The 25,242-nt window shown below is 60.9% G+C and overlaps 1 protein-coding gene across 1 annotated transcript in view; it reads left to right on the forward strand.

Annotated features, from left to right (window-relative positions):
- The window catches only part of CABIN1 (calcineurin binding protein 1), a 155,352-nt gene extending 130,959 nt beyond the window's left edge, over positions 1–24,393 (forward strand). The window contains exons 30-37 of the mRNA XM_080821182.1: positions 11,003–11,166; positions 11,982–12,078; positions 12,992–13,666; positions 14,891–14,965; positions 17,159–17,441; positions 22,345–22,509; positions 23,544–23,770; positions 23,880–24,393. Coding sequence (XP_080677308.1) covers positions 11,003–11,166; positions 11,982–12,078; positions 12,992–13,666; positions 14,891–14,965; positions 17,159–17,441; positions 22,345–22,509; positions 23,544–23,770; positions 23,880–24,023 — 1,830 coding nt within the window. The 3' untranslated portion in view covers positions 24,024–24,393. The remainder of the gene's footprint in view (positions 1–11,002; positions 11,167–11,981; positions 12,079–12,991; positions 13,667–14,890; positions 14,966–17,158; positions 17,442–22,344; positions 22,510–23,543; positions 23,771–23,879) is intronic.
- Positions 24,394–25,242: the final 849 nt, after the last annotated feature.

Consider the following 25,242-nt stretch of genomic DNA (forward strand, 5'->3'; position numbering starts at 1 on the left):
CACAGCCTCCCGCGGTGAGGGCTGCACCCCTCGCCGGGTGCACAGCCCACCACCACCCGCGCCCACCAGGCCAGGGAACCTGCGAGGATTGGCCGGCAAGTCAGTTGCGCTACTGGGCCCGCTTCCAGGCCGAGCGAGGGAGCGAGTGCCCGCGCCCCGTCCGGCTCTGCCCGCCCCGCCCCGGCCCGCCGCGAACGAACGAGCCTCCGCGGCCATGGCCCGACGCCCGCCCTAGCTCATCTGCACAGATGCCACGGCGGAGCCGGCGGGTAGGAACTTGACCGGGGCTGGGGGGCGGGGGCCTGGGCTGCGACCGCCTCTCCTCCTCTGCCTGCCGGCTCCCCGCTTTCCAAAGCTTTTGCCCAGCCCTCCCCGGGTCGGCTGGGGCTGCCACCCCCGCCCCGGCCCCCTGCCCGCCAGGCACAGCAGGAAGCCCGCGGGCCGTGGTTTCCCGGGCGCCTCCGCGGAGGAAGTCGGCCGGCGGCGGGGCCGCGGCGCCCCCATGCCCCCGGGCCGGCGCCCTGCACAGCGTCAGGTGGGCGGCCGGGTGGGCCGGGCGGCGGCGCGCGGGGGCGGGCGGCGGGCACCAGTGGAGCCCGCACCCGCACCCGCACCCGCGCCACCGGGGGAGAAACCAGCGCAACGAGCCCCGGGCGAGTCCAGCCCGACCCAGCCCGGGGCCGCGAGCCGGGGCGCGGGGGTGTGCGCTGCGCTGCGCCGCGCGAAAGCGAAAGCCAAAGCCGCTCTCTCGCCGCCGGCCCGAGCAACTTCGCGGCGGGCGGCGCCAAGGAGGAGCAGCGCGGGCCGCTCCCGGGAATGGTGAGCGGGCCGGCCGGGTGGGCAGCAGCGACCAGGCGCGGTGCTTCCCCAGCTATAAATAGCTGCTGTGCGGGGGTGGGAGGCTGGTGCCAGCGGTTTGTGAGCGCCTGCTTAGCCTGCTCGGAGCCCGGAGATGGGCCAGGACCTTGCCCCGCGGCAGAGTGGGAGGGAGGGTGCAGAGGGGCGCGGGGCGGGGGCATGGGACGGGGTTGTGGGGGGTGGCGCGAGGGGGGTTGCGGCACACGCAGGCGGGGCCGTGGTGGAGTTGTGGACTGCCCCCACCCCCCCCCCCCCACGTACTTAGTTGTTTGTCGTTTCTGGTTTTCCGCGGGAGGCGGGGTGGGGGGGGAGGGAGGGGCAGCCAGCAGTTCTGGGGACCCAGTGTGCGACGTCTATTTGGTAAAAGAGGCTGGAAGCAGGCGGGCGCCAGCTGCAGGCAAATTGCAGGCTTCCCCAAACCCTGCCTGTGCTGGGGACTCATTACCTGTGGATGGCGCGGGGAATCCCTTGCCCTCGGGAGCCCCGCCAGGACCGCTGCTTGGGTGGAGGGCGACGGCGCCCCTGGCGGTTTCTGTACAACCCTGCGGCCAGAGAGGCGGGCCCTGGTGGGTTTGCAGTGGAAGCTGCAGGACTTCCTGCCCCCGTGGTGTTCAACCTAGCCTGCCCCTTACTGTGCCACCAACCTTAGGCCTGGAGCAGGACAGTGGCTCCAAGTGATGTGGGAGGGGCAGGGCCCTTCGCTTTTCGGGGCATCGGTAAGATGAGGCGTCTTGACCCCAAAGGCCTCAGGACTGCAGAGGAGGGTGGCTCCTGCAGGCGATGGAGCTGTGTGGGCCAGCTGTGGGAAGGGCACTGCATTTGCCAGCCGGGCACTGTGATGTTCGTCTTACTTGGGGGCAGGCGGGGTGCAGTGGGAAGAGCAGAGCAGTCTGAGTTTTGCCATAGTTTCAGCTCCCTGCTGGCTGTGTGCCCTGAGACAAGTCTCTCCCCATGAGCTCTAAATTAATATCCCATGTTGGAGAAGCTGGACAGGCACCCTACCCTGTCAGTACCGTTGGCCCCTGGGGCTCACAGCCACCAAGTGCAGCCCTGCACACCCTCTCCAAGTAGTATTGCTGTTTGGAAGGACCATATGGATTTGCCCGCGACAGGTGTCTCCCTAAGACTTTGGAGGATGCTGGTATTCTTCCCAAGGCTGCTCCTAACCTGAGGGCCAAGGGTCCAGATTCTGTCCTGGCTCAGCATGGGGTCAGTAAGACTGCCTTACTGAGGCTAGACCGTGGAAAGTATCTATGCTTCTCTGGGGGGAGAGGCCCCTAATCTACCCCAGCACCCCTCCCTACTGAGGGGCTCCTTTGCTCCCTTCAACTCGTCACCTGCATGGAAGCAGCCTGCTCCCACGGCCCCATGCCCACTGCTCCTGGGAATGGGATGCCAGCAGGCTACCCGCCCTCGCCTATTTGGAGCTCTGAGTCACCACTGCACCCATGCCAGGTGCGGGAGGTGGGGGGGTTGCAGGAATCCCTCTGCCAGAGGAACGGGTTCTCCCTTGGGTGCTCACAGCACTGTGTTTTCTGCGAACAGGAATATTGGAGCTAAGCAGCCCTGGGAGGCCTGTTCATCTGTCGTACTGTGGCACACGGAGCTAGCTGGGGACAGGGAAGGCCTGGGATGATGGACTGCCCCCCCAACATGCACCCCCTGTCATAGGTCAGCATCCAGGCCCTGCTCCTGCTGCTGCAGCATACCCACTCTTTTGTCCCCTTTGGGGGATCCAGTCCAAGGAGAGGGAGAAAAGATCTATGGGGAAAGCTGTTTAGCCAGTATGGTTCATAGTAATTCTAAGGACTCAGCCCCAGGTGCCCACCAGGAGGGGACTGGTTGGGTACACCTGTGGGGTAATGCGTTGTGGTCATTTTAAACAACAGGAGTTTTGATGATAGAAAAAAAATACTTGTGCTCTGTTTACCGAGTTAAAATTTAAGATAAAAATTGCGAGCTCAAAAACAAAAAAATTCCACATTCCTTTGTTCTTCTGCTCAGGTTACTCTGGGTGATAAGGTCAGCTCTAGGGGATTGCCCATTTTCTCCCGCTTGACAGAGGCTCCTCCTCTGGCCCGTTCTCCTTCCTGGCTTTTCTCTGGCTTTCCCTGAGTATCCCCTCCCCTTATTCCCTTCCTCCTCATTCTCCCAGCCCATTACTCCTTATACCAGCCATTCCTTCTCTCCCCTCACCCTGGATATGGGTGTGTCTGTCTTTCCTACTTGCAGGGACCCCCTCTGGGGGGTGTGCCTGACCCATCCCTGAGACTCCTGGTTCCTGGGATGCACTTGGCTTTCTGTGCAGTTCCCAGGCCGATCTACCCTGGGAGACCCAAGGCCGCTCTGGAGCAACCCTGAGTTGGGCCTCCCCAGCACCCAAAGGGGATTCACCTGAGGTATAAACTCTCTAGAGCCTGTCTAGGCCTTGGTTCATGCTGGGGACTCACTCAGAGGCACTTTAGAGCTGCACCGAGGTTGAGGGGACTTGGAGGCCAGGGTTTGTGGCTTTGCCCTGTAACATTCCTTTCCTCGAAGCCGCTTGGGCAGGCCCAGTGGCCCCAAATCCCCGTCTGTCTAGCTTTACTCTCATGTGGGAGGCCTTCCCTTCCCCCCAGGATCTGTTCTGGGGGCCTGAGGAGCTGGTGAGCAAGAGAGACACAGCTGTTCCTGCCCAGCGCTAGGCAGCTCAGAGTCCGGGAGGCCATGACAGGGCAGCCCAGGATTTGGGTGCTTGGGACTGGCTGCTAATCTCCAGAGCTAGCCTTTATAAGCATCCTGTGAGCAGCCCCTGGTCAGGTAGGGGAGGCCTAAGAAGGCCCCAGGCAGGTGTAAGCCCCTCTGGCTGCAGCAGCCTGGGGTGAACTGGAGAGGATCCGGACAGCCAGCTGCCCACCTGTTGCCTCAACAGATTGAGCACCCCTGGGTCTCCCGCAGTACTGTTGGCATCTCACTGCCTTTCCCTGCTTAGTTTATCCCTAAGGCACAGAAGTCTGTCTCCTTTATGGCTTTTCTGGGTGCTCCCAGGGTTGGTTACTTTCTCTTCTGTCCTCCTGCTTGAGCCTTGCCAGGTGTCCTTGTTGGTCATGACCCCAGTAGTAGCAGAGTGGGGAAGGGACACCTGAGTCCTGGAGGCCATGCCCAAAGCAGGGGCTCAGGGGACTAGATTATGAAGTCTCTGAGGCGCTCAGAGGTACTGGTGGAGGACACTAACTCCTCATTGCTCTGCCAGCAGGTGTCCAGTTCCAGCTTCCCTTTTCCAGGGGGGCCTTCTCAGGTCTTCAAAGGCCCTGGCTCAAAACTGAAGTGATTTGGTGTCACTGCTTGGTTCTGTGTTTCTGTTTCTAGTCTGTAAATCACAGATCACACTGCTAACCTTTTGTACCTCTGTAAGCATTCAGAGAGAATGCAGGGAGAGAGACCTGAAGTCGGGGAGTCTAGTCCCTGTGTCTGGTCCCATGCCAGGTCACCAGGTAGCTTCGGGCAGGTTGTGTGAACTCACCTTACTCCTCTGGAAAATGAGGGGTGGGTGGATTACACACTGGGACAGTCCCTGCCAGTGTGGGCATGGGAGGAATCGGAGTCTTCACCCGGCCCCCAGGGCTTGAGCCTCGTCCACTCAGTGACAAGCCCATGCCCTGGGTCTGAGTGTGGCTTAATTGGAAGAGCCCGACAAGGCCACACCTCCCACCTGCCTCCTTCTCTGCTTTGGCATTTCTGGGCCCCTTGTTTCCCCGAGGGGCCTTTGCCTGTGCCCTTGGAGGGGAGGGGGCCCCGGAGAAGCTGTTACTGAAAGATGGGATCCGTGTAGGTGACAGATAAATCTGGGAGCCTCAGAATGACCTTGGGGTGTATTGTTGAGAATGGCCTGAACAGTGGCCTTGCACAGGGCACTTGGAGCTACCGAGAATCAGAACTGTATCTGGACCTGTGGTTTTGGGCTGCCAAGCTCAGAGTTGCTCCTAAGCCATGGCAAGCCCTGCTGGTATGCAGGGAGCCAGGGGTCCAGCAGTATGGATGGGCAAGGCCTGCCAGCCCACACTGAGGCAGGAAGGGAGGTGTGGACTGGCCCGCTGATCAGGAATCTGGGGAGAGGGGAGTCCCTAGCCCCTCCAGGAAGCTGCCCCCAGACGACAATGTGCTGGAGACAGCATGAGCCTTGGGAATGAGCACGACCTTAGCCTGGCAGCGAGGAGCAGTACTCCATGCCAGCGGAGGCATCTGCTGTCCATCCCTGAGGGGCCACCTGCCAAGATTTTGGTGACCAGAGGCCAAGGCCTCGTGGCCTTCCTGCCCAGGCACCAGCCTCACTCTGCTTTCCAGCCCCCTTTGGGAGTGGCCAGTGTGTTCACAGGCAAGAGTGTAGGGTGGCCCAGCAGCACCTCACCCCTTCCACCAACCCAGCTCTCAGCTCCCCTGGGAAAGTCTCCAAGGGCCCCCAACCATGCTGTCCATCCTCCATGAATCCCCCAGGCTTGCCCCAGCGTGGGGCTCAGCTTGTGAAGCTGTTTCCTTAAGAGCAGCAGGAGGATGCCAGAGTCTCGAGGCTACAGGGAGGGTTTGATAACTTGTATCAAGCGCTCAGCTCAGAGTCTGGGGCTCCATGAATTATTCAGGTGGTTATAGTCTGTCTCCGTGACCTCATCTGCTAGCCAGGAGCCTAGAACCACTTGGACGCACTGGGGTCGGTGCACTGGGGTCGGCTGAGCTGCTCCTGAGGAGCTGCACGTGGGTGGAGCTTCGAGCAAGGTCCCATGTTCCTAAGTGCTCCGAGGCTGCTGCTGGGTGACCCCAACTCCCCAGAGCTCTCCAAGCAGGCACTGTCCCAGCCAGGATTGCGTGTGTGCCTGCACTTTGGCAGAGGGGAGTCTTAGGGGGAAGCCAGAGCTACAGGACAGGGGGCCAGTGGGTGAGGCACAGGGGAGAAGTCGGAGGGACCCTGAGTCATGCCTCCTAGGCCCTGCCCAGCACCATTGGTGCCTTCCTCCCTCGAGGGGAGCCCCATCCCAGACCCTCTTTGTGGGCTCGCTGCTGCCACTGGCTCCCACTCCTGCCCTTACCTCTCTGTGATCCTGCTTTGGCCTGCCCTTCAGCACCCAAGTGCAGGGTTCCCTCCGGCGGTTCCCAGCTGCTCCCCCTCTCAGGCACTGCAGCCTACTGCCCTCTCCTTAGGCCCCTTCTTCCTCCCCCTCAGATGCCTCCTGGCACATCCCCCACACCCTCCCTGAGGCCCGCGCACGTGGCCTCAGCTGCTGCAGGTGGGACTCTGGCTGGCACCCCTTCCTTCTGTGTGCAGACGTCCCTCACCAGCTGCCTGTCCCTGCCCTGGGCCCTCCCTGCTTCTTCGAGGGGCGGTAGGGGGAGGGTGCTTCGGCTTCTTCCCCTCTGTAGGAGGCGGGAAGTGTCCCACTTGTCTTGGGGCTGCTGGTACTGTGGGGGCTCTGGCTGTAGACACAGAAGCCTGGCACTGCCTAGGCAGAAGGCTGAGTTGTTGGCTTACTTGCCACCCTGCCAGCTGATGACTCTGCCTGGTGGCTCCCCGCCCTCAGGCCAGCTGTCCCTGGAGGCTAGCTGCATGTCTGCAGGAACCTCCCCAGGGCTTCTGGTGTCTGTGGTTCCCTTCTGAATTTCCATGGATTCTCTGCCTGACGTGTGGTCTTCCATCCTTTCTGAAATAGGCAGTTATGTTATGGCTGTGTGAATATATCTGGAAAGGAAATGAACGAATAGGCCACTCTTGTGTCAAAGGATCCAAACCATGGCCTGAAACACATGTACTCCTGTCTTCACAGGGTGCACCCTGGCCCCATCCCTCCCCAGGAGTTGACCAAAAGCCCTTCAGGAGTCTGGTTCCCAGGCACAGGGACGCTGTTCTGCCCGCAGAGGAATCACAGACGGGCCTGCGGGGCAGATGCCACTCGGACAGACTCCATCCGTCAGTGGCTGTGGTGGAAGGTAGCCCAGGGCGCCAGCCGTGCATTCTGGGCTTGGCTGCCATCCAGCAAGGTGGCTGGGGGCTCGCTGCCCCTCAGTGGGCCTCAGGTTCCCACCTGCACAGTGAGCAGTTTGAGCCAGCTGAGTATGCTTGAAAACGTCCATGACTGTGGAACTCTGATGCCACCAGATTTGCCTGGCTGGGAGCAGTATCCTGGAAATCGGGAACAGGGTGCAGGAGGAAGGGTAGCGGTGGGAAGGGCAGTCCCAGAACGTGAGATGGGCAGGCCCGTGGTGCCATGGCATGACAGGGAGCAGGTGGCAGGCAGACAGAAAGTGTCTTATTGAAGGTACTTCCTTGCTTCAATGAGCAGACGACAGCCCCTGCCTGCATGCGATTGCCGGTGGGTCTAGCGGTGCCCGGCCACCCCTCACAGTCCCAGGTTGGCCCACTTCGGGAGGTGACATGCTAAGTCCTCCAGAGAGGTTTTTTTTTTGTTTGTTTGTTTTGTTTTGTTTTAGCATGCTTACTGGCTCATTTTGGCACATCCCATCCCTCTTCTGAGAAAAAAACCAAACAGGTAAATGCCCTGCATCTTTGATTCTAGAACTTGGGGGCAAGAGCAGGAGTTTGGGATCCCCTCTCTGCAGGGACCCTACCCATGTCCCCCACCATCTGCAAAGTCTGCTGTGGTCACCTGGCCCACCCTGCAGAGGGCCACGTGTGTTTTCCTTCTGGCATCACCTTCTCAGGCCCTCCTGTGTTTCAGGGGAGGGGAGAGCTGGCCCCCGCCCGACCAGGAGCCTGGCAGGGTACACCTCCAAGCAGCCCCAGGTCCTTGCAGCCCTCAGCGAGTGTGTTGCTCACCTGCCATGAGCAAGGAGGCATGCTGCTGGCATCCACCACCCACCCCCCTCCGGTGCAAGGCTCATGTGCACACCCAGAGCTCCGAAGAGCATTCATTTCCCTGTGAGCAGAATTGTTTCCCGCCTACCCTGGAAACCTCCAGGGTGAGGGACTGGCAGGGAGATGGAGGAACTAAGCTTCCGCAAGCAGGAAGCCCTTCTCAAGCTGGGCACCTTGCCTGCTCTACCGGGGTTGTGTCGGGTCCCTGGGGACTTGGAGCTGAAGCAGACCTGCCCCCACTGAGGATGCATTCCCAGCCACAGGCCCACCCCCTGACCATCTAAGGAGCTGACCCTGAGTGGTCCTGGCAGAGACTTAGGAGGGCAGCAAGCCAGGAGGGCTTTAGGGAGGAAGTGACATCATAGCCAGGCTTGAGAGGGCACAGAAGACTGGCTGGGCAGAGGAGGTGAGAGGGCACCCCAAAAAGTGAGAAGCATAAAATTCACAATTCTATAAGAGGGAGGTTGTGTTGAGTGTCTGGAGTCAAGGGAGGAGGAGTGCAAAGGCCAGTGAGGCTCAGGCTTCAGCTGAGGTAGGTAAGAAAGCTGGATGTCAAGGATATAAGCGGGAGGGATGCACCGACCTTATCTTTTTCCTAACTTGTCCTGGCCCAGGCTGGGTGGATGGACTGGGGGCAAGAGCAGAAGCAGGAGGCAGGATGAGGCCCAAGCTGGGGCAAGAATGTTAGGGGCACAAAGGGCAGGCTTGAATGCCAGGGAGGGGCAGGGTTGTGGGAGCTACCCTGTGGTTCTAGCGCTGTGGAAGAAACCTTTTCTGATAATTTACCAAGGATGAAATGGGCCCCTTCCAGAGGTGGTGAGCAGGCTGGGGCTGGTGCAGGCTGGGGCTGGTGCCCACCAGGCAAGTTGTGGGGGCCAGGCATTGGGGCTTATGTACCCCAAGTACCTGAAGCCTCTTGAGGCACTGGCACCATATCTGAGGCCCCGTGACCCTTATCTGTGCCCTTAGCCGAACTCACCCCAAGTCCCTGGCGGGCCTGTCTTCAGCCTGTACCCTGACTCCTGCAGCCTGTGCCCTGACTCAGCTAGCATGGAGGACAGGGGTGACATGGGACGAACAGGGCCACTTACCAGGGGAGGGTCTAGGAAAGTCAGCACCCTTCTTCTTACATAGCCACCCCCAAACACGATTTGGAGAAACAAATGTGTGTCTTCCATCCATCCTCCCTGCTTGCCCCCCGAAGGACATCAGGGGTCCTCCACCCCCAGGTGGGGGTGCTCACAAGACAGCTGAGAGAGACCTTCTGACCCCAGAAGTGCACTGGGAAAAGTGACGTCCCCCTGTCCCCGAGTCTTCAGAGGTTTAGCCAGGGAAGAGGGAGGCCCTCAGTGAAATCCACGGTCATTCTGGGCCCTTATGGTTGACAGTGCAGAGCAAGACACGCCCCTCTGTGCCCTAAGGAAGAGTGAGATTCCGGAGCAGTAGGGTCACACCCAGCTCCCGGACTTGGCCTATGGCGCTGGGCCAGCCCTGGCACACGCCTGCAGTGTATCGGCACATGGTCAGGCTGTGTTTCTGGCTTCCCCCCTCTCCTGTGAGGTGTGGGAAGGAGCCCAAGGCCAGCAGTGGAGGGCTGGAGCAGGTGGTGGAGGCTTCCCTCTGGGCTGCTTGGGCTTGTCCTCCCTGTCCTCAGAGCTGTGGGTGTGGCGAGGGGCCAACTCTCAGGCTACCCCTGTGCTGTGTGACCCTGAGGGAGTCACTCCTCTCTGAGCTCTGCCCTCCCTGTCATGGGCTATGGCAGCCCATGGTGAGGAACAGGGTGATGTCTGCAGTGCCATGGAAGAGCCAGGCTCTTCAGTCTTACACTGCGAGGCCTGGCAGGCAACAGAGATGGCACCTTCTCAGCCGTTGCTGCACATCTGGGGGCAGGGTGTCATGGCACACCAGCCAGACAACTGCTCAAAGTTGTCCCTTGTCCTGTCAAGTGGCAGCTTTTCCTGTGCTGCTGTAGAAGCCACCTGGGCCCCATTGGAAGATACAGCATTGGTGTCAGCGCTGTGGGCAAGGGTGGCCTCAGCCTCCTGGTTTTGTCCAGGCCAGGAAGCAGCTAGTGCCTTGTTTGGCACTGCCTGGGATGAAGGGTGGTTGCCAGCCTTCACACAGCACCCCCAGACTGCTTGGAGGGAGGGGGGTGGCACCAGTGTGTGCAGTGTGAGCCCCCGGGATCAAGCGTGGAGGCTGTGGGGGCTTGGAGCTGTGGGTTTTAGGCTTTCTTGCTTGAGTGGCTCAGGGCTGGAGGTGCTCTGCCTTCCGTCCCGGGACTGCTAGAGCATGGACTTAGTCACTGAGCACCCACAGGAAGGGTCTGGGAATGACACCCCCTGGGTACCCTGCTGGGACCCCCGGGTGGAGGAGGCAGCTTTGCTCCCTGCCCCAGTCCATTCTGGGCAGGACTTTCTCTAGGGTGTTGGCTGCAGGGAGCCAGTTGTGTGCCCACCTGCTCCTTCCAGGCCCCCAAAGTCCTGTCCCAGAGACGTAAATCCTAATGTCCAGGTCTTGCAGCCTCAGGCCTGCTTCTGTTCACTTACAATTCGCTCCCTTGGGCATCTTTTCCTTCACCATGCCTCAGCTGGACCAGTAGGTCTCAGACACCGTGCTGGGTATGGGGATGCACCAGCTGCCGATGGGCAGGGTGCCCGGTGTCTGACACCAGACTGAGGGAGATGGTGGCAGGGCTCCCCAGAGCCAGTCCTGCTCCAGCTCAACTTTCAGACAGTGAGGTTGGATGGCGGAGAAGGGGGGGTGGATCCCAGGTGGAGCGTACCCCGGACAAAGGCAGGTTGGAGGTAAGCTGGGCATTCTGCAAGCTGCAGGTCATTTTCAGCCTAGCCCTCTAGTCTCTGGGCATCGCTGGAGGGAATGCACATGGGTGGGGGCCAGGCTTGAGCCTGTCTGGCCAGCAGCAGCTGCCAGAAGTTCACAGTGGCCACCTTTTGACCCATCAGTTTGGCCCTAGGAATTGGTTGCATAGCTGAGTCAGCACCTGTGTGAAGGCACAGAGGCTCCGGGCTTTTCCAGCTGGTTGCGTTTGACTAGGCACAACCTGCATGTTTCGTGCAGGGGACAGAACAAGTACACACGTGCCACGCAGCCATTCAGAAGAGGACAGGGCGGAACAGCATGTGTCTCCTTTGCCACCATCCATAGGGGGAACACTCCCATTCCCCTGGGACGGCAGGAGGGTTCCAAGATGTCCTGGCCTGGGCAGAGTGCCTTCTGGTACTGCAGCGGGCTCCAGCCACAGCAGCCGCCCTCACACGCCCACCTCTGTCCCTGTCACAGGGCATCTGGCGGATCCCCGTGGACGAGATCGACCGGCCGGGCAGCTTCGCCTGGCACATGAACCGCTCCATTGTGCTGCTGCTCAAGGTGCTGGCCCAGCTCCGGGACCACAGCACCCTGCTGAAGGTGTCCTCCATGCTGCAGCGGACCCCAGACCAGGGCAAGTGAGTGCAGCCGCCCGGCCTCATGCGCACTCAGCCCCATGAGGGCAGCTGGCACTGCCGTGGGCCAGAGCCCCTCACCCACCCGGGGCATCTCTCCACTGGCTGGGGAGCCCACACCAGCCCTTCTCTTCAGGGGCCTGTCTGGTATCAGACAGTATCCTGCCCTGTGCCCTCAGGGCAAACACAAGTTACCCCTTCCTTACCTCCTACTTTCCTTTAGCTTGGAGCTTTCAGGGTGCTGTCAGGTCGGGGGGAAGACAGGGGTCCAGATGATAGCCAGGGTCCCTCAGGGGAAGGCGAGTAATAATTGGCCAGGCAACAGGGGGACCAGGGCCGCAGAGGTAACCAGGGATCCCTTTGCCAGACAGGGCGGGATAGGCCCGAGGGACATCTGCTGCAGCCGCCACCTGCGGCGGTTGTCAGGGATCCTGGGAGTCATGGTCTGGCCCAGCTGGACCAACAGCTGTTCTCTGTTCCTGCACCACTTTACCTTCTCTTGTCTCATTCACCTGTAAGGGCTGGGGTGGGGGGTGGGGGCGGGGGGCTTCAGCCAGGGTCTGGGGCACCCTGGAGACAAGCTTTACAGAGAAAAGCCAGAGGCCCCCAGCTCTTGCTCGGCCCGGAGGGCCCAGGGCAGTCCATGCTGGGTGCTGTGGCAAGAGGCTCAGGGAAGGCTTCCGGGGAGTGCCCCAGGCAGAAGGGATGCTGAGGGACCCGCAGGTGTTCTCGGGGCAAGGAGAGGTGTGGGCCACCGCCCCAGGCCATGTGGCTCTGAGGCTCTGCTCTCTTCTCCGGCCACCCCCGTGTGCCTGCAGGAAGTATCTGCGAGATGCTGACCGCCAGGTCCTGGCACAGCGGGCCTTCATCCTCACTGTGAAGGTGCTGGAGGACACCCTGAGCGAGCTTGCAGAGGTACACCCATGGCCCCTGTCCTCTCCCAGGAGGCGGCCTCGGCCCTTCGCTCAGCTGCCATGAGGCATGTCCCAGTGTCCCTACTTATGAAGTAGCACACCCCTGCCCCCCTGGGTGGGGAAGGCAGCACAATGAGGAAGTGGCAGACACTTAGTAAGGCGCTGACCCACGTGGCAGATGTGGACTTGTGGGCGGGGAGGATGGTAGCAACACTCCCTGAGGCTGCTCCCTGAGCAGTGTACCCCCACCTGGCAGGTCAACCTCAGGGTCACAGCAGCGCTGATATTAAAGCACACGGTGGGCTCCCAGTGGGCTGAATGAGGCCTCGGGTTGCTCCGGGCACACCTGCCCTCTTTTCACCCCACAACCCTGCACCTCGAGGCAGACACAGCCCTTACCCCCTCTCAGAGCTGAGCACCCTGACCACTCAACCTAGTGGGAGGGGGCTGAGGCAGGGCAGTGCTGCTGCAGTGCCCCCTGCCTAGTAGGACTAGCTGGGCCATCGTGTGGGGGCTCAGGGTCATGCCCCCTGAGACTCCACCTTGGCTGCTGTGCATTAGGGACACGTGAGAGCCCAAAACGGGAAAATTCAGCTCTGTGTCCAGCATGCATGGTGGCCCCTGGTGGGTCACCTCCCCTTTAGACGTCCAGTACTCCCCTCAGCCTTGCATTTAGAGGAGGGCCGTCCCCGCACAGGCCATCCTTCCAGAGTGGAGCCACTTCCCACCACCTCCCGCCTCCTGTCATCCCCATTCAAGGCTGGAGGAGCAGAACAGGGAGGGACTTCCTTGGGCAAGTCTCCAGGGCCAGCCTGTGCCAACTAGCAGACAGGCAGACCCAGAGTGGCCTGGGCTGGTCACCCTTGTGGTAGAAACACAAAAGATGCAGTCTTTTACCTTCGATTTTCTCATAGGGGTCAGAACGCCCGGGGCCCAAGTCCTGTGGCCTCCCTGGAGGCAGGATGACCACCGACGTCCCTCATAAGGCCAGTCCCGAGGATAGTCAAGAGGGCCTCCCCCACTCCAAGAAGCTCCCTCTGGCGGATGGCCCAGGGCCAGGAGCCGAGCCAGGGGGCAAGGTGGGTCCTCTCAACCACCGGCCTATGGCCATGGAGGCAGGAGACAGCACAGACCAGGCTGGCGAGCAGAAGGACAAAGAGAGTCCCCGGGCAGGGCCTACCGAGCCCATGGACACGGGTGAGGCCCCTGCTCGCTGCTCAGACTCCGAACGGGCGCCACCCCCACAGCCAGGCCGCCCCCCAAGGGACCGTGGCCCCGAGAGCCGTCCTACTGAGCTGTCTCTCGAGGAGTTGAGCATCAGTGCCCGGCAACAACCCAGCCCGCTCACACCAGCCCAGCCAGCCCCAGCCGCCACCCCTACCACCACCACTGGGGCCAGAATGGGCAGCCACCCCGAGGAGCCACCCACACGGCCCAGCCGAAAGAGGAAGCTCCTGGAGGACACAGAGTCGGGCAAGACACTGCTGCTGGATGCCTACCGTGTGTGGCAGCAGGGCCAGAAGGGTGTGGCTTACGACCTGGGCCGCATTGAAAGGATCATGTCCGAGACCTACATGCTCATCAAGCAGGTGGGTGGCCTGGGGCAGGCCTACAATTCTATTCTCACGGAATGTCCTTCCCAGTCTGTCCAGGGGTGCTAGGGCCATGGGGCGTGCTTGTTAGGTGTTATTCCCACCCAGCCCTGCTGTTTGCTTCCCTCTGTTTGAGGTTTTCTGCCTCAAGCAGGGCATAGAGTCAGAAAAACAAGGGTCATGTCTAGTCATCAAGTTGTACGCTTTAAGTATGGGGCGATTTTGTCAACTGTATCTCAGGAGAGCTGGGGAAAATACATGAAAAAGACAAGAACAAAGTGCTTGGAAAACTCTGTTCTCAACTTTAAAGGAAATGAAACCATTTGCACAAATCTCATGACATCCAGCACGGGGGGACAGGACCCCTGACCCCACTCGGTGCCGGGCTCTAGGGCACTTCCTCAGAGACCTTTGTGGCTGGCATCCGAAGCAGGCTCAGTGCCCCAAGCGTGTGAGGAGCCTCCGCCACCCTCCTTAGTGTGTTTTCCCTTTTTTTTTTTTCACTATGTTAGACATTCAGCTCTTTCTCTGTTTAAGATTTCCACAGCAAGAGCCCCCCCAGAGCTGCTACGGCTGGCTCAGACTGGGTGTCCATCCTGATAAGTGGTTTCCTCCCAAACCGTGTCTGTTTGTGGTACACCTGTGGAGAGTCCCTGTTCTCTCACTCCCTCCCCAGCATCTGGGATCAGGCTTGCTTGCTTTCTATCCTGGGTAAATAAGAACCACGCCCTGCATTCCCTGCTGGTGAGGGTGGGCCCTTCCCCACCCTGCCTGTCCCCGCCTGGCTGCTCCTGCCACCCCGGCCTGTCTTCTTCACACCCTGCCCACTGCTCCACCAGGGCGGCCCCCGGGCCTCCCTGGCCTGGTTGCCATCCACCTGGCACCCTGGGCTCTTGGGCTCTGGGTGAGTCAGACCTTCCCTCCTGCACCACCACCCAGACCTCAAACTCATCCTGCTCACTTGAGGAGCAGGATCTGGCTCCCATTCTGCCAGCCTCAGCCCCTGAGGACACGATAACATGGTCTCGGACATGATCTCAACAGGACCGGCCTGGCCCAGAGCAGTGGCCCTGCGGGATGGACCCGGGAGATGGATGTGTGCTTCTGCCCATGCTCCCCAAGCAAAACGGGAGTGTAAGGGGATCTAGAGCAGCTGGTCCTCACACTCGGGGGGCTGGGACGAGGCCAGCCACCATGGCCCGGGTCCTTTTCCTTGCTCAGGTGGACGAGGAGGCCGCGCTGGAGCAGGCTGTGAAGTTCTGTCAGGTCCACCTCGGGGCTGCTGCCCAGAGACAGGTAAGTTGGACCCAGCCTGTGCCATCCTCCTCATATGGGGCCAGCCCCACGCCAGGGCCCTAGGCCGCAGGCTGCAAAGTGGGCACACCTCAGGAGGGACCGTTTGTGGCGTCAGCCTGGGTCAAGGAGAGATGGAGGAGGCAGCTGAGCCTTGGGCCCATAGGGAGCCCCTGATGACTGGCCCAAGAGGGGCAGCATTGTATGGTGGGTGGGGCCTTGGCAGACCCAGACCCCAGCTCTGAGTGTGTGACCTGAGGGGTCCCCTCACCTCAGCTGCCTTTTCTGTAAATGGGAAAGATGGTCCTTACCCAGCTGAGCTCACCTGGAAAGGTCACTCCATTTGGGACAAAGGTAGAGGAAGGGTTGCGGGGCTGGGATATGAATTGGATAGAAGCAGAATGGATGGGTGTCCTGAGGTTTATTCAGCAAGGGAGGGAGCAGAGTGCTGCCGGGTTTGTGAAAGACTCCCCACTCCTGAGTGGAGAGGATGGGCTGGTGCAGGGGCCCAGTGAGCTACAGGTGGGCTGAGATGTCAGAAGATGGGCCAGCGTGACTCGGTGGCAGGGAGGAGGGGTGAGGCCCTCCTGGGCTCTGGCCAGTGGCTTTTCCTTTAGGAGAGAGGTCTAGGCCAGAACCCTGGGTGTAGGTGCCGCTGAAGCCATCAGTTTGGGGCTCAGAGGCCAGAGCTTTTAAGGAGTGGTGGAACTGAGGAGGGGGTGAGGGGCCGGGGCTGAAGGAGAGGGGTTTCCTGGGAGAGGCCCAGCTCAAGAAAAGGCCCATAGGCAGGCTCTGGCCAGCAGAGAAAGGGGGCACCCTGTCTAAAACTAGGGGGCCGTTGCAGTCCTGTTCAATAGTGCCAATGGGGCAACTTCCTGTACCACATATGGGCATTTCTTAAAGAGTGACCCTAGGCCTGGGTCATTGGGTCAAAGGGCACATACTTGCCATTTGAATAGGTGTGGCCTCTTGTCCTTCCAAGGGTGGCCCAACTGCCCCTTCCCCAGCAGCACAAGAAAACATGTCTTCCCCTCCCATCGTTGCCCACACATGGCCCTTTCTTGGCATTTCCCCCTAGGGAGGTACCCCACAGGGAGTCCGGAAGGAGGAACTCAGGACAATGGGCATCCACCTACAGCCCAGGGACTCAAGTCCCATGTCCCCCAGCAGCAGGATGCTGGATAGTGTCCAGACAGGCTTCCTCTCAGTGAAGTGGGGCAGCAGGCCACCATCCCTGCCCAGGGCTCTAGGTCTGAGGAAGTCCAGTTGGATCTTGACCAAGCAGGCTGATCCCCCAGCTGAGGAAGAAGCCCAGGAGAGACTTGCCTCAGGCCACCAGCAGTCCCCACTGCTCCATTGCCAGTGCAGCCAGATTTCGCGGTGCAGCCACTACGGTTCCTGTGGCCTGTGCGGCCCTCACCACAGCCTTTGCTACACGGGGCAGGAGTAACTGCCCGGGGCCGCAGTGTGGGGCTTGGCCCCAGGGGTACCCTCCTGCCTCCTCTGCCAACCCAGGTAGGGGCATGTTGGCAGTGAGCACTCCAGACAGAGGATGACTGTTTCTGATGCAGCCTTTGAAAGGGTGCTCCCAGTGATAGGACCACATAGGAAATCCCCAAACACCTACCTTCCCTGTCTTGTGGCAAAAGGAGATACTGAGCTGGCAGGAGCCAAGGGCAGGGAAGGGTCGCATTTCTTAGATTAGATCAAGGCCCAAAGAGGATCAGCAGGTAGCTGGGGCCTGGGCCCGCCTCTGGCCATGCAGGTTGTGGGGCGGCGGTTGGGGGGGTAGGTTATGGCCCTGAGTCTGCTTCCCCTGCCTCTCAGAGAGAGTCCCCAAACTGGTCGCAGTGACCCCCTGCCTGGAGTCGTGCTTCTCTCTTGCCTGGAGTCATGCTTCTCTCCAGGAGGCTTCTGGGAATGGGAGCATGAGGTCGGCCAGCTGCAGGCCCTCCGCTGAGTCCCTATCAGCAGGGCCTGGACATCCTCCCAGGGAGGGGCTACGGGTCCCCAGCAGTTTCCTAGCATTGCAGAGTCCTGAAGGGCTGCCTGGGGGCCTCGCTGGGAGCATGGGGGGCTCAGGGTCTGATGACACGAGGGCAGGTTGGCAATCCCAGACCCAGACAGGTGTCCTGTGGGATGGCGAGGGCTCTGGGCTGCCCAGCCAGCCTTCCTCACCTCCCTTTGTTCTTACAGGCTGCAGGGGATACACCTACCACCCCAAAGCACCCCAAGGATAGCCGAGAGAACTTTTTCCCTGGGGCTGTGGCTCCCACGGCTCCTGACTCTGTGCCAGCTGATGCTCTCCAGCGGCCCAGTGACGCTCACATCAAACCTCGCCCTGCACCGGCCACCTCCACGGCGCTCATCCCCGGCCCTCCCTCAGCGTCGGCTTCCACACCAGACCCATCCAAGGACTCGGGGCCCCCTCGGCCACATAGGCCTGAGGCCACCCCCAGCATGGTCTCTCTGGGCCCAGGTAGGTCCCATCCCATCCACTAGGCAGTGAGGCTAGAGCTGGGCCCCGGCCCCTGGCACCAGTGGCAGCAAGTCCTGATCCTTGCATGGGGAGTGGGGGCAGGGCAGGGTGAGGCCAGGGCGACCTCCAGCCGGGTGATCCTTGAGAAGCATATCATGGGGGTCCTGGAGGGCTGGGGGCACAACCTGCTGGCATGCCCACCACTCTCTCAACCTTCCTCCCATCCCAAAATGGAGGTGGGGACAGCAGCCCCTTCACAGTGGGTGTGGTGAGGAGGTGGGGAGCCAGCATTGGTATCAGGTGTTTATCCGTTGCTCTCTCTTAACCACAAAACCTTGTGATGAATAGATAAATAGGAATTCTGGAGAGGAGAGGGCATCCTGACTTTGGCTTCCCAGAGACCTCACAGGGCTGTGAACCATCCCTGGGTACCTGCTGTGGTTGGGGGTATTCCTACCCAGGCCCCCGTGGGCAAGGCATACGGAAGCCAGCCAGCATGGGACAGAGCAAGGTTGGTTGATGGGCTTGTGAGGGACAAGCAACAGGGTCCTGGGCTCTGGCAGAGGCCTTCTAAAGGTTTCTTCTAAAACCCAAGATACCCTTGGGAACAGCAGCCCACAGGCAAGGACAGCTGGCAGACCAGAGGGCAGACAGGCCTGCAGCTTTCCTGGGAGGGGACACTGACCCTGATGCCAGGCCCTCCCCTGCCCTCCCTGCCCTGCTTCTGGAACCAGCCTGTGCCCCTACTGAGGCCCTGCACTGGCTCTTTGCTCCTTCTGGCTCATCTGTCTGCCCGGTCACAGTCCCATGCAGCCTTTTGGCTGTGTCACCTTGACCTGAAGGCAGCGGTGGCAGCCGTGAGCTAGGTGCTCCCCAAGTGGAGGCCGAGGGTGGCAGTGCTCCCTGTCTTCGCTCTTTCCTGCAGTCGTGCAGCCATCAGGTGCTCATCTGATGCCAGTCCCCAGTTTGCTTTGAGGATCATAGAGGTATAGGGATCCTCTACCCTATTGCTCACAATTACAGGGGTCATGGCCTCATGAAATGAAGAATCACTTAACCTTAAGTCAGTCTGCAGCTATTTGTTCTGAGCAGAGCCTCTGAAGCTGTGGGACAAAGGGCAGTTCCCCCACCAGGTGACCTTGGCTGTCCTTGCTCCCTCTGGGTAGCTTATTGTGTCTCCGTGTCCAGCGCGCCATGTGTAAGATGGCGGTGACACACATTCGGCACAGCACTTGGCAGAAGTGAGCACAGCTACGAGTTCTGGGCGTGGTGATAGACCACAGGAGTCCACGGCCCAGGGAAACCGCTCCATCCCACGAAGACTTGGCTTTCCCCAGGGTGTCTCCACCCCCGCACTTTAGGCTCTTGGCCTGCACCTGACTCACCCCCGTGATTCCGCAGCCCCTGAGGATCAGGAATTCGGGAGGGTCAAGGTGTCAGCTGGTCATCTCTTCACTCAGTTGCTGGCGGGTCTCAGATTCTCACTGGCTATTGACTGGAGGCCTCAGATCCTCCACTGTGGGCCTCTCCCTGGGCTGCTGAGGGTCCTCAGGGGACCTGAACCCAGGGTCTGAGAGAGAGAGAGAGAGAGCACTCAAAGGAAGCCGCACTGTCCTTTATAACCTGACCTTGGAAGCGAGTGACCATCACTGGTGCTGGTCACACATGAGCGGGTACAGGATAGGAAGTTTCCTCCAGGTGTGAATAGCAGGAGGTGGGGACAGCAGGCCACCTGGAGCCTGGCTGCCTTCCTTCTCTCTCCTCACCATGTCCCGGACCCAAGCAGGCCCCAAACTGTGACTCACCCATTTTTTCCCTCTGTTAGATCAGCGCAAGAGCGTGTACTTCCCGGTGTTATTCTTCGTCCTGGAGAATGGATCCTTTCTTATTTCCTTCCTCCAAATTAAACTGAACAGCCTTTTGCTAGGACCAAACTCTTACCTGACACTGGGAATGGGAGCAGCCCTGGGTGGAGAGTATGGGACACGTGGCCCTGGTGCGGAGCGACCTGCCGGCCTCTGGGGACCGCCTCAGGATCTGCAGGCTAGTGGCGTTTGGCTGGCAGTGTCAGGGTGGCCACCCTGTTGGTTCCCAGGGCTCTCTGGGCTGGCGTCAGGGCCGTGCTTGGAGGGGCACATTGGCTCAGAGCCTGCCTCCCACAACCTCCAGGACAGGGAGAGCACTGGGAAGGGATCGCCCAGAGGTGACAGGGTGGCCTGGTGATGTGATCTGCATCTGTCCCAGTGCCCAGTGGGCAACCCAGACCCAGGTGTAAGTTTGGATGGGCAGGAAGGGCAGGCTTACCCTGCGGAGGCGCCCAGGAACTAGAGAGTATACAGGCTAGGAGCTGCAGTCAGACACGGTGGCAGCACAGGAGGTCACGAGCCACCTGAGAGAGCAGGCTTGGGATGGATCTTCACAGGACACCATCCCCAAGGTTCGAGAACAGGGGGAAAGCAGCCTCGGAGGAGACCTGGCCTGGCACCATCCCCAAGGTGGACAACCCTACCCTGCACCTCCCCCGGAGTGCCTGCCACCCTTGCCTGCTGGCTCCGGCCAGGGGAAGGCAGCTGACAGTGGCTGGCAGTGTCCACTCCTGACTTGTCCCACCCACTGGGGCCTGCAGATGGGCGGGGACGCTCTCCAGCTTCCCTGGTCACTCACTAAGACCTCACCCATCTGCCCAGCTCATGCTGACCAGGGCCGCTGGCTTCATGTGGCAGATGCATCCCCTTGGGGAGGCTCCTAACCTTGTGTCCCCCACCCCCCACCTCTGTACTGAGCACCTCCGTTCTTGTCTCTTTGTTGGGCATCTGCCCGCCACAGGCCCAGACTTGGTTTTGTGCTAGTATAGTGCCTGGTCCATGAATAAGTGAGGGTCCCTTTTGCTGAGGGGTCAGGCCTTCAGAGTGGGGAACTAGATCAGGGAGGGAGAGTGGAAAGGACACTTCGGGCCTTTCCATTCTCAGGTCAGGAAACGCCTGCCTGAGCAGGGCCCTACCAGCCAGTGAGTTAAGCAGGCTGTAAAGCCAGCCTCTTGCCATTTCGAGAAGCCAGGAAGAGTCTGAGTCAGGGCTGGCACTTTTAGGACACCTGTCCTTGGGGACCTGGTGCCCAGGCCGTGAGTCTGCCCAGGGGAAGAGGGAGAGTGGCCTGATGGCAGAGGATTCCAGCCTGGCCATATATTTCCCACTGACCGAGAACCTGAGGCCCGGGAGTCCAGGGGGCCCCACAGGGCCCTTCTCTAAAGGCTGGGCCTCCAGGTTGACCCCCCCACCCCCACCCTGCTCAGGCCCACCTGCAGCCCTCCTCACAGGCCTCTAGGGCGGTCTTGGCGAGGGGAGGGGGCTGCTGGGCCTAGGGAGCACTACCCCACATGCTTGAAGCTCTCTGCTAGATGCCCTTCCCCAAGTGTCCCTTCTCCTCCTGGTAGCCCACCAAGAGGAAAGGGCCTGCAGAGGGTGGACAGCCCCCTGGGGTAGGAGAGAGCCAGCATGACACCTGGCCCCGCTGAGGGCAGCCTCCATCCATTTTGCCAGCTCCAGGCCCTCCCTGCACCCTGCTCCGCTCCTCCCCTAACCGTGCTCCTGTCCTGTAGATGCCTATCAGCAGGGAAGCCAGCTGCCCTTCCAGGCCACCTTAGCACTGCTCCAGACCCTGCAGGGGACAGCTGCATGAGAAGAGGGTGGGCAGAGGGAGGCAGAGTGGTACCACCTCTAGAAAGGCCTGGACCAGACACCTACTGGGCCTGCTTCATGAGTGCATGCCCAGCGACAGCAAACCAAGTCCCACTCAGATTCAGGGACTTGAATTCAGGCTGTGGCCCCTGCTCCCCAGGTCCGGGAGGGCAGCAGAAGGAGCCTTCCAAGGTGCTCATCCCTGCCTGGGGGATGTGTAGGGGGTGTAGTGTAGGGTGCTGGACCCTAGGACAAAGAGGCTGTGATCATGACTGCCATGCAGTGGGTCCTGAGGAAGAGAGGGACTGGCTCATGGCATAGGCAGCCAGGGAAGGCTCTGTCCTCCAGGAGCTGGAAGCCAGCAGGCAGGAGGCCAGGGTGCTAAGTCACCCCGTCTTTGTTCCTTCCCAAGAGCTTTCACTCCTGCTTCACCCCGGGTGGAGGAGGGGTGAGGGGACACTTCACCTGCTGGAGAAGGGGAAGGCAGGACTTGATGGGGAAGTGGGGCAGTGGAAGGGTGGTGAGGTGATGGCCATCTCGGCCTGAATACAAAGGAAGAGAGGAGAAAGGTGAAGAAAGGAACAGGAGGAGGCCTGGATGCAGCAGGAGCTGAGGGGCGGCTGCAACCCCGGGGGGGCTGGGAGCCCGTGGACCGATGCTGACTAACGGCCTGGCTGGCAGCCATAGGTGCAGCCAGCACCCTTCAGGCCCATCAGGCCTTGGCTCAAAGGAGGCCAATTCCCGGCCCCTGCCTCATGCCAGGGAAGGTGTGGCCTGGCGGGAGGGCACGGTGCCAGCACACCACTCCATCCACTTTGGTATTAGCTAGCTGGCTTGGTTTTGGGTCGTGACCATGTTTCTCAGTGCCTCTCCCACAGGCTAGAGGGAAGAGCCCGTGAGCCCACCTCTGAAGTCCCGTGATGGTGTTTGACGGGGCTGGGGAGCCCACAGTGTCCATGATCCCCTGCTATGTCAGGCCCACACTGACCCCAGCTAGTGAGCTGGCCCCACCAGTGTCCACCCGGAGTGGGAGTGGTTTCCTGCCAGTACCGGCCTGGCCCCACCCATGCGATTGTTCCAGAGAAGCCCCTGCTGGTCCACAGGTGGAGGTGGCAAGCTGTCTCTGTGTAGGTCTCCTGCCAGGTGTCCCAGGGTTCAAGAGGAAGGGTCCCTGTCTTCCAGGCTGAGTGAGGACTGTAACTTACAGCGCTCCTGTGTCCCCACAGAGGGAGAGGAGCTGGCAGGAGCGGCAGAGGGCATGGGCTTCCCGCCCCAGGAGCCACTGTGCAGTGAGCAGGTGAAGACTGTCCCCGAGAGCCCTTCGGCAGAGCCACACTGCTGGCCCACAGAGTCCACGCCCCAGACAGGCACCGAGCCCACATGCAGCCAGGGTAAGGCGACTTGGGAGCAGTGTGGGGAGCTTTGCCTTGGTGGGAGGGGGCACAGGGTGAACAGCTGGTGGAGCCGGGCCTGGGAGGACCCAGTAGTGGGGAAGCCGAATGGAGTGGCAACTGGGCATGGAGGCCTGGGCTGAAGAGCTGGAGAGTAGAGAGCCCCTTATTCTACCTCCAGCTCCAGAGACTGGCAAGGGCCGGTGGCCAGCCCAAGCTGAGGCTGCTCAGTCCTGGGGAGGAGCCCCCCCAGCCCAGAGATGGGGGCCAAGGGAGTGGCTGACATGTGGAGGGAGGAGTCAGGGCCCTCCAGACCGTTGTCTGCATAGTAGTCATCCTTTCCCAACTGGCTGGCCCCCTCGGGGATTCCTCAGGTTCAGGGATCTCACCGACCCTACTCAGGACTGTAGGGCGTGGTGCCAGCCCTGCAGAGCCAGGCATGGGCTCTGAGTAAGCCCTGGTCCTTTTAAAGCCATGGGATCTCAGAGGAATGTGGAGACCAGCCAGGCCGACCCCATGGCTCAGGACTCTTAGAGCTTCCCAGAGGCTGCCCGCCCTGGAACTGCTGCCTCCAGGCTCTGGGGATACACAGCCCTGGCGCGGGAGGGGCAAGTGGATGCGTGACTGGCTCCGGGCCCCAGCATCCTCCCTGGGGTATGGACACCATGAGGACATGCATCCTAAGATTGATGCAGGGATGGAACAGTTCATGTGTGCACAGTGCCTGCAGGGCCTGCAGAATCCTTGGGAAAGCTCCAGGGGCTTGCCTGTTTCCTAGGCCCTGGACTCCCCAGGGGGTCCTAGTCCCCAGGCCCCACAGCCCAGAGCCAGACCTGGGCAGTCAGGAAGGCAGACACAGCAGGGGGCCTGGAGCCTGCCAGCCAGCACAGACCAGAGGGCCGAGAGAAAGCACAGGAGGAGGCGTTCTTGGTTGCCTCTGTCTTCCAGAGGGGAAACTGATGCTCAAGCCAGGGAAGGGCAGGCAGGTCCAGGAGGCTGTGAGCAAGGCTCAGCTCCCACGGTCCACCCCACAGTCACCAGCTCCAAGGTGCCCAGCAGTGTGAGTGCCCAGCCACCCGAGGGGCCCCCCGGCAAGGCAGAGCCTGGCCGGGCCAAGTCGCGCCTCCTGCCCAGCATGCCAAAGCTGGTCATCCCCTCGGCCGCCACCAAGTTCCCCCCTGAGATCACCGTCACGCCGCCCACCCCAACCCTGCTCTCACCCAAAGGCAGCATCTCGGAGGAGACCAAGCAGAAGCTAAAGGTGACCATGGGTGCCGAGTGGGGGGCATGGGCGGGATGTGGGCTACAGGCGGGACTGGGGCCGGGCCTGGGCCACCCCTGACCAGTGCCCTGCCCCGCTCTGTGTGCAGTCTGCCATCCTGTCAGCCCAGTCAGCGGCCAACGTGCGGAAGGAGAGCCTGTGCCAGCCGGCCCTGGAGGTCCTGGAGACGTCAAGCCAGGAGTCCTCTCTGGAGAGCGAGACGGATGAGGATGACGACTACATGGACATCTGAGGGCTGGGGCCTCCCCGCCTTGGCCTGAACCCCTTGGGCCATGCCTGACCTAGGCACAGCACGATTCCCTACGCAGGCCCTGGTCTGCCCAGCCTCCATCCCTTGCGATGTCCTCCCCACCTGCCTGGGCTGTTGTCTGTCCCCCCTGCATGGGGGCCTGGAGGAGGCTCGCACAGCAGGGCTGGCATCCTTTTCTATGAAATGTTGACTTTGTATAAACGTGCCCACACCCAGCCCAGGTGGCCATGTCCACACCTCGATGCCCGGATGAGCCAGGTTCTGCCTGTGTCACAGCAGAGGGGTCATTTAGGGTTGGGCTCGCCCCAACTCCCTTTTTTTGGTTTCTTTTCTAATAAAGATGGACAGTTGCTTTTGCCTCTTTGTTCAATCCCAGGGGGCCTCCCTCAACCAGTTGCTGGCCAGCATTTCTGGGCCCTTCTTCCTGTTGGTCAGGCACCAACCCTTGGGCCTCCCAGGAGCAGACAGGTTTGGGGGTGGGGGGGGTGAGTGAGGGGGGAGAGGGGAGCACAGACCCTCTGGGTGGGATTGGAGCCAGGCCTGGAAGGGGTCTCTGGGGTGTCCCTTGAAGGACTCAAGAGTGTGGGGTGTGCCCCTCTGGAGTGGGCAGGGGTGGGAGGAGCAGGCAGCATCCAGGCCAGGCTGAGGAACTCTCTTGTGATAGGGACCCAGTGCAGGGGACCCTGAGAGGTGGGGTCAGTGTCAGGAAGGGGAAGTGGGGGCTGGTAGGAAAGGCACTTACCTTCCACCACACTTGCCCTCTGATAGAACTGATCATGTATGTTGCGGATCTCAGTGCAACATAAAATTGGGGCTCCTTGTTCATAAGTTCATTCTTTATAACCCCTCAGTGCCTTGGGGACCTAGCTGTCTCCTCTCCCCACCCTGGATCTGGGCTGGCCCTACCCCCAGGGGTCTCCCCAAAAAGGCTCTCCATCCAGGAGGGAGATGAGGATGCACCTTGCTGCCTGGTGCCCCTCATGGGCTGGGCACTGCCAGGGTCCCCAGCCCACACCTGGCAGAGCCATCATGGGGACCCAGGAGCATAGCGACCTTGGAAAGACCCTTGCCAGAACTGCCCTAATTCAGGCTTTTTGCAAGGCGAGGGCAACAGTTACTCAGTTGATGCCCTCTCCCCAAATTCCTGACTCTAAGGTCCCCAGGGCACCTGGGACCCATCCGGGGAGCATTCCTATCATCT

This window comes from Martes martes (assembly GCF_963455335.1).
Source record: "Martes martes genome assembly, chromosome: 13".
NCBI lineage: Eukaryota > Metazoa > Chordata > Mammalia > Carnivora > Mustelidae > Martes > Martes martes.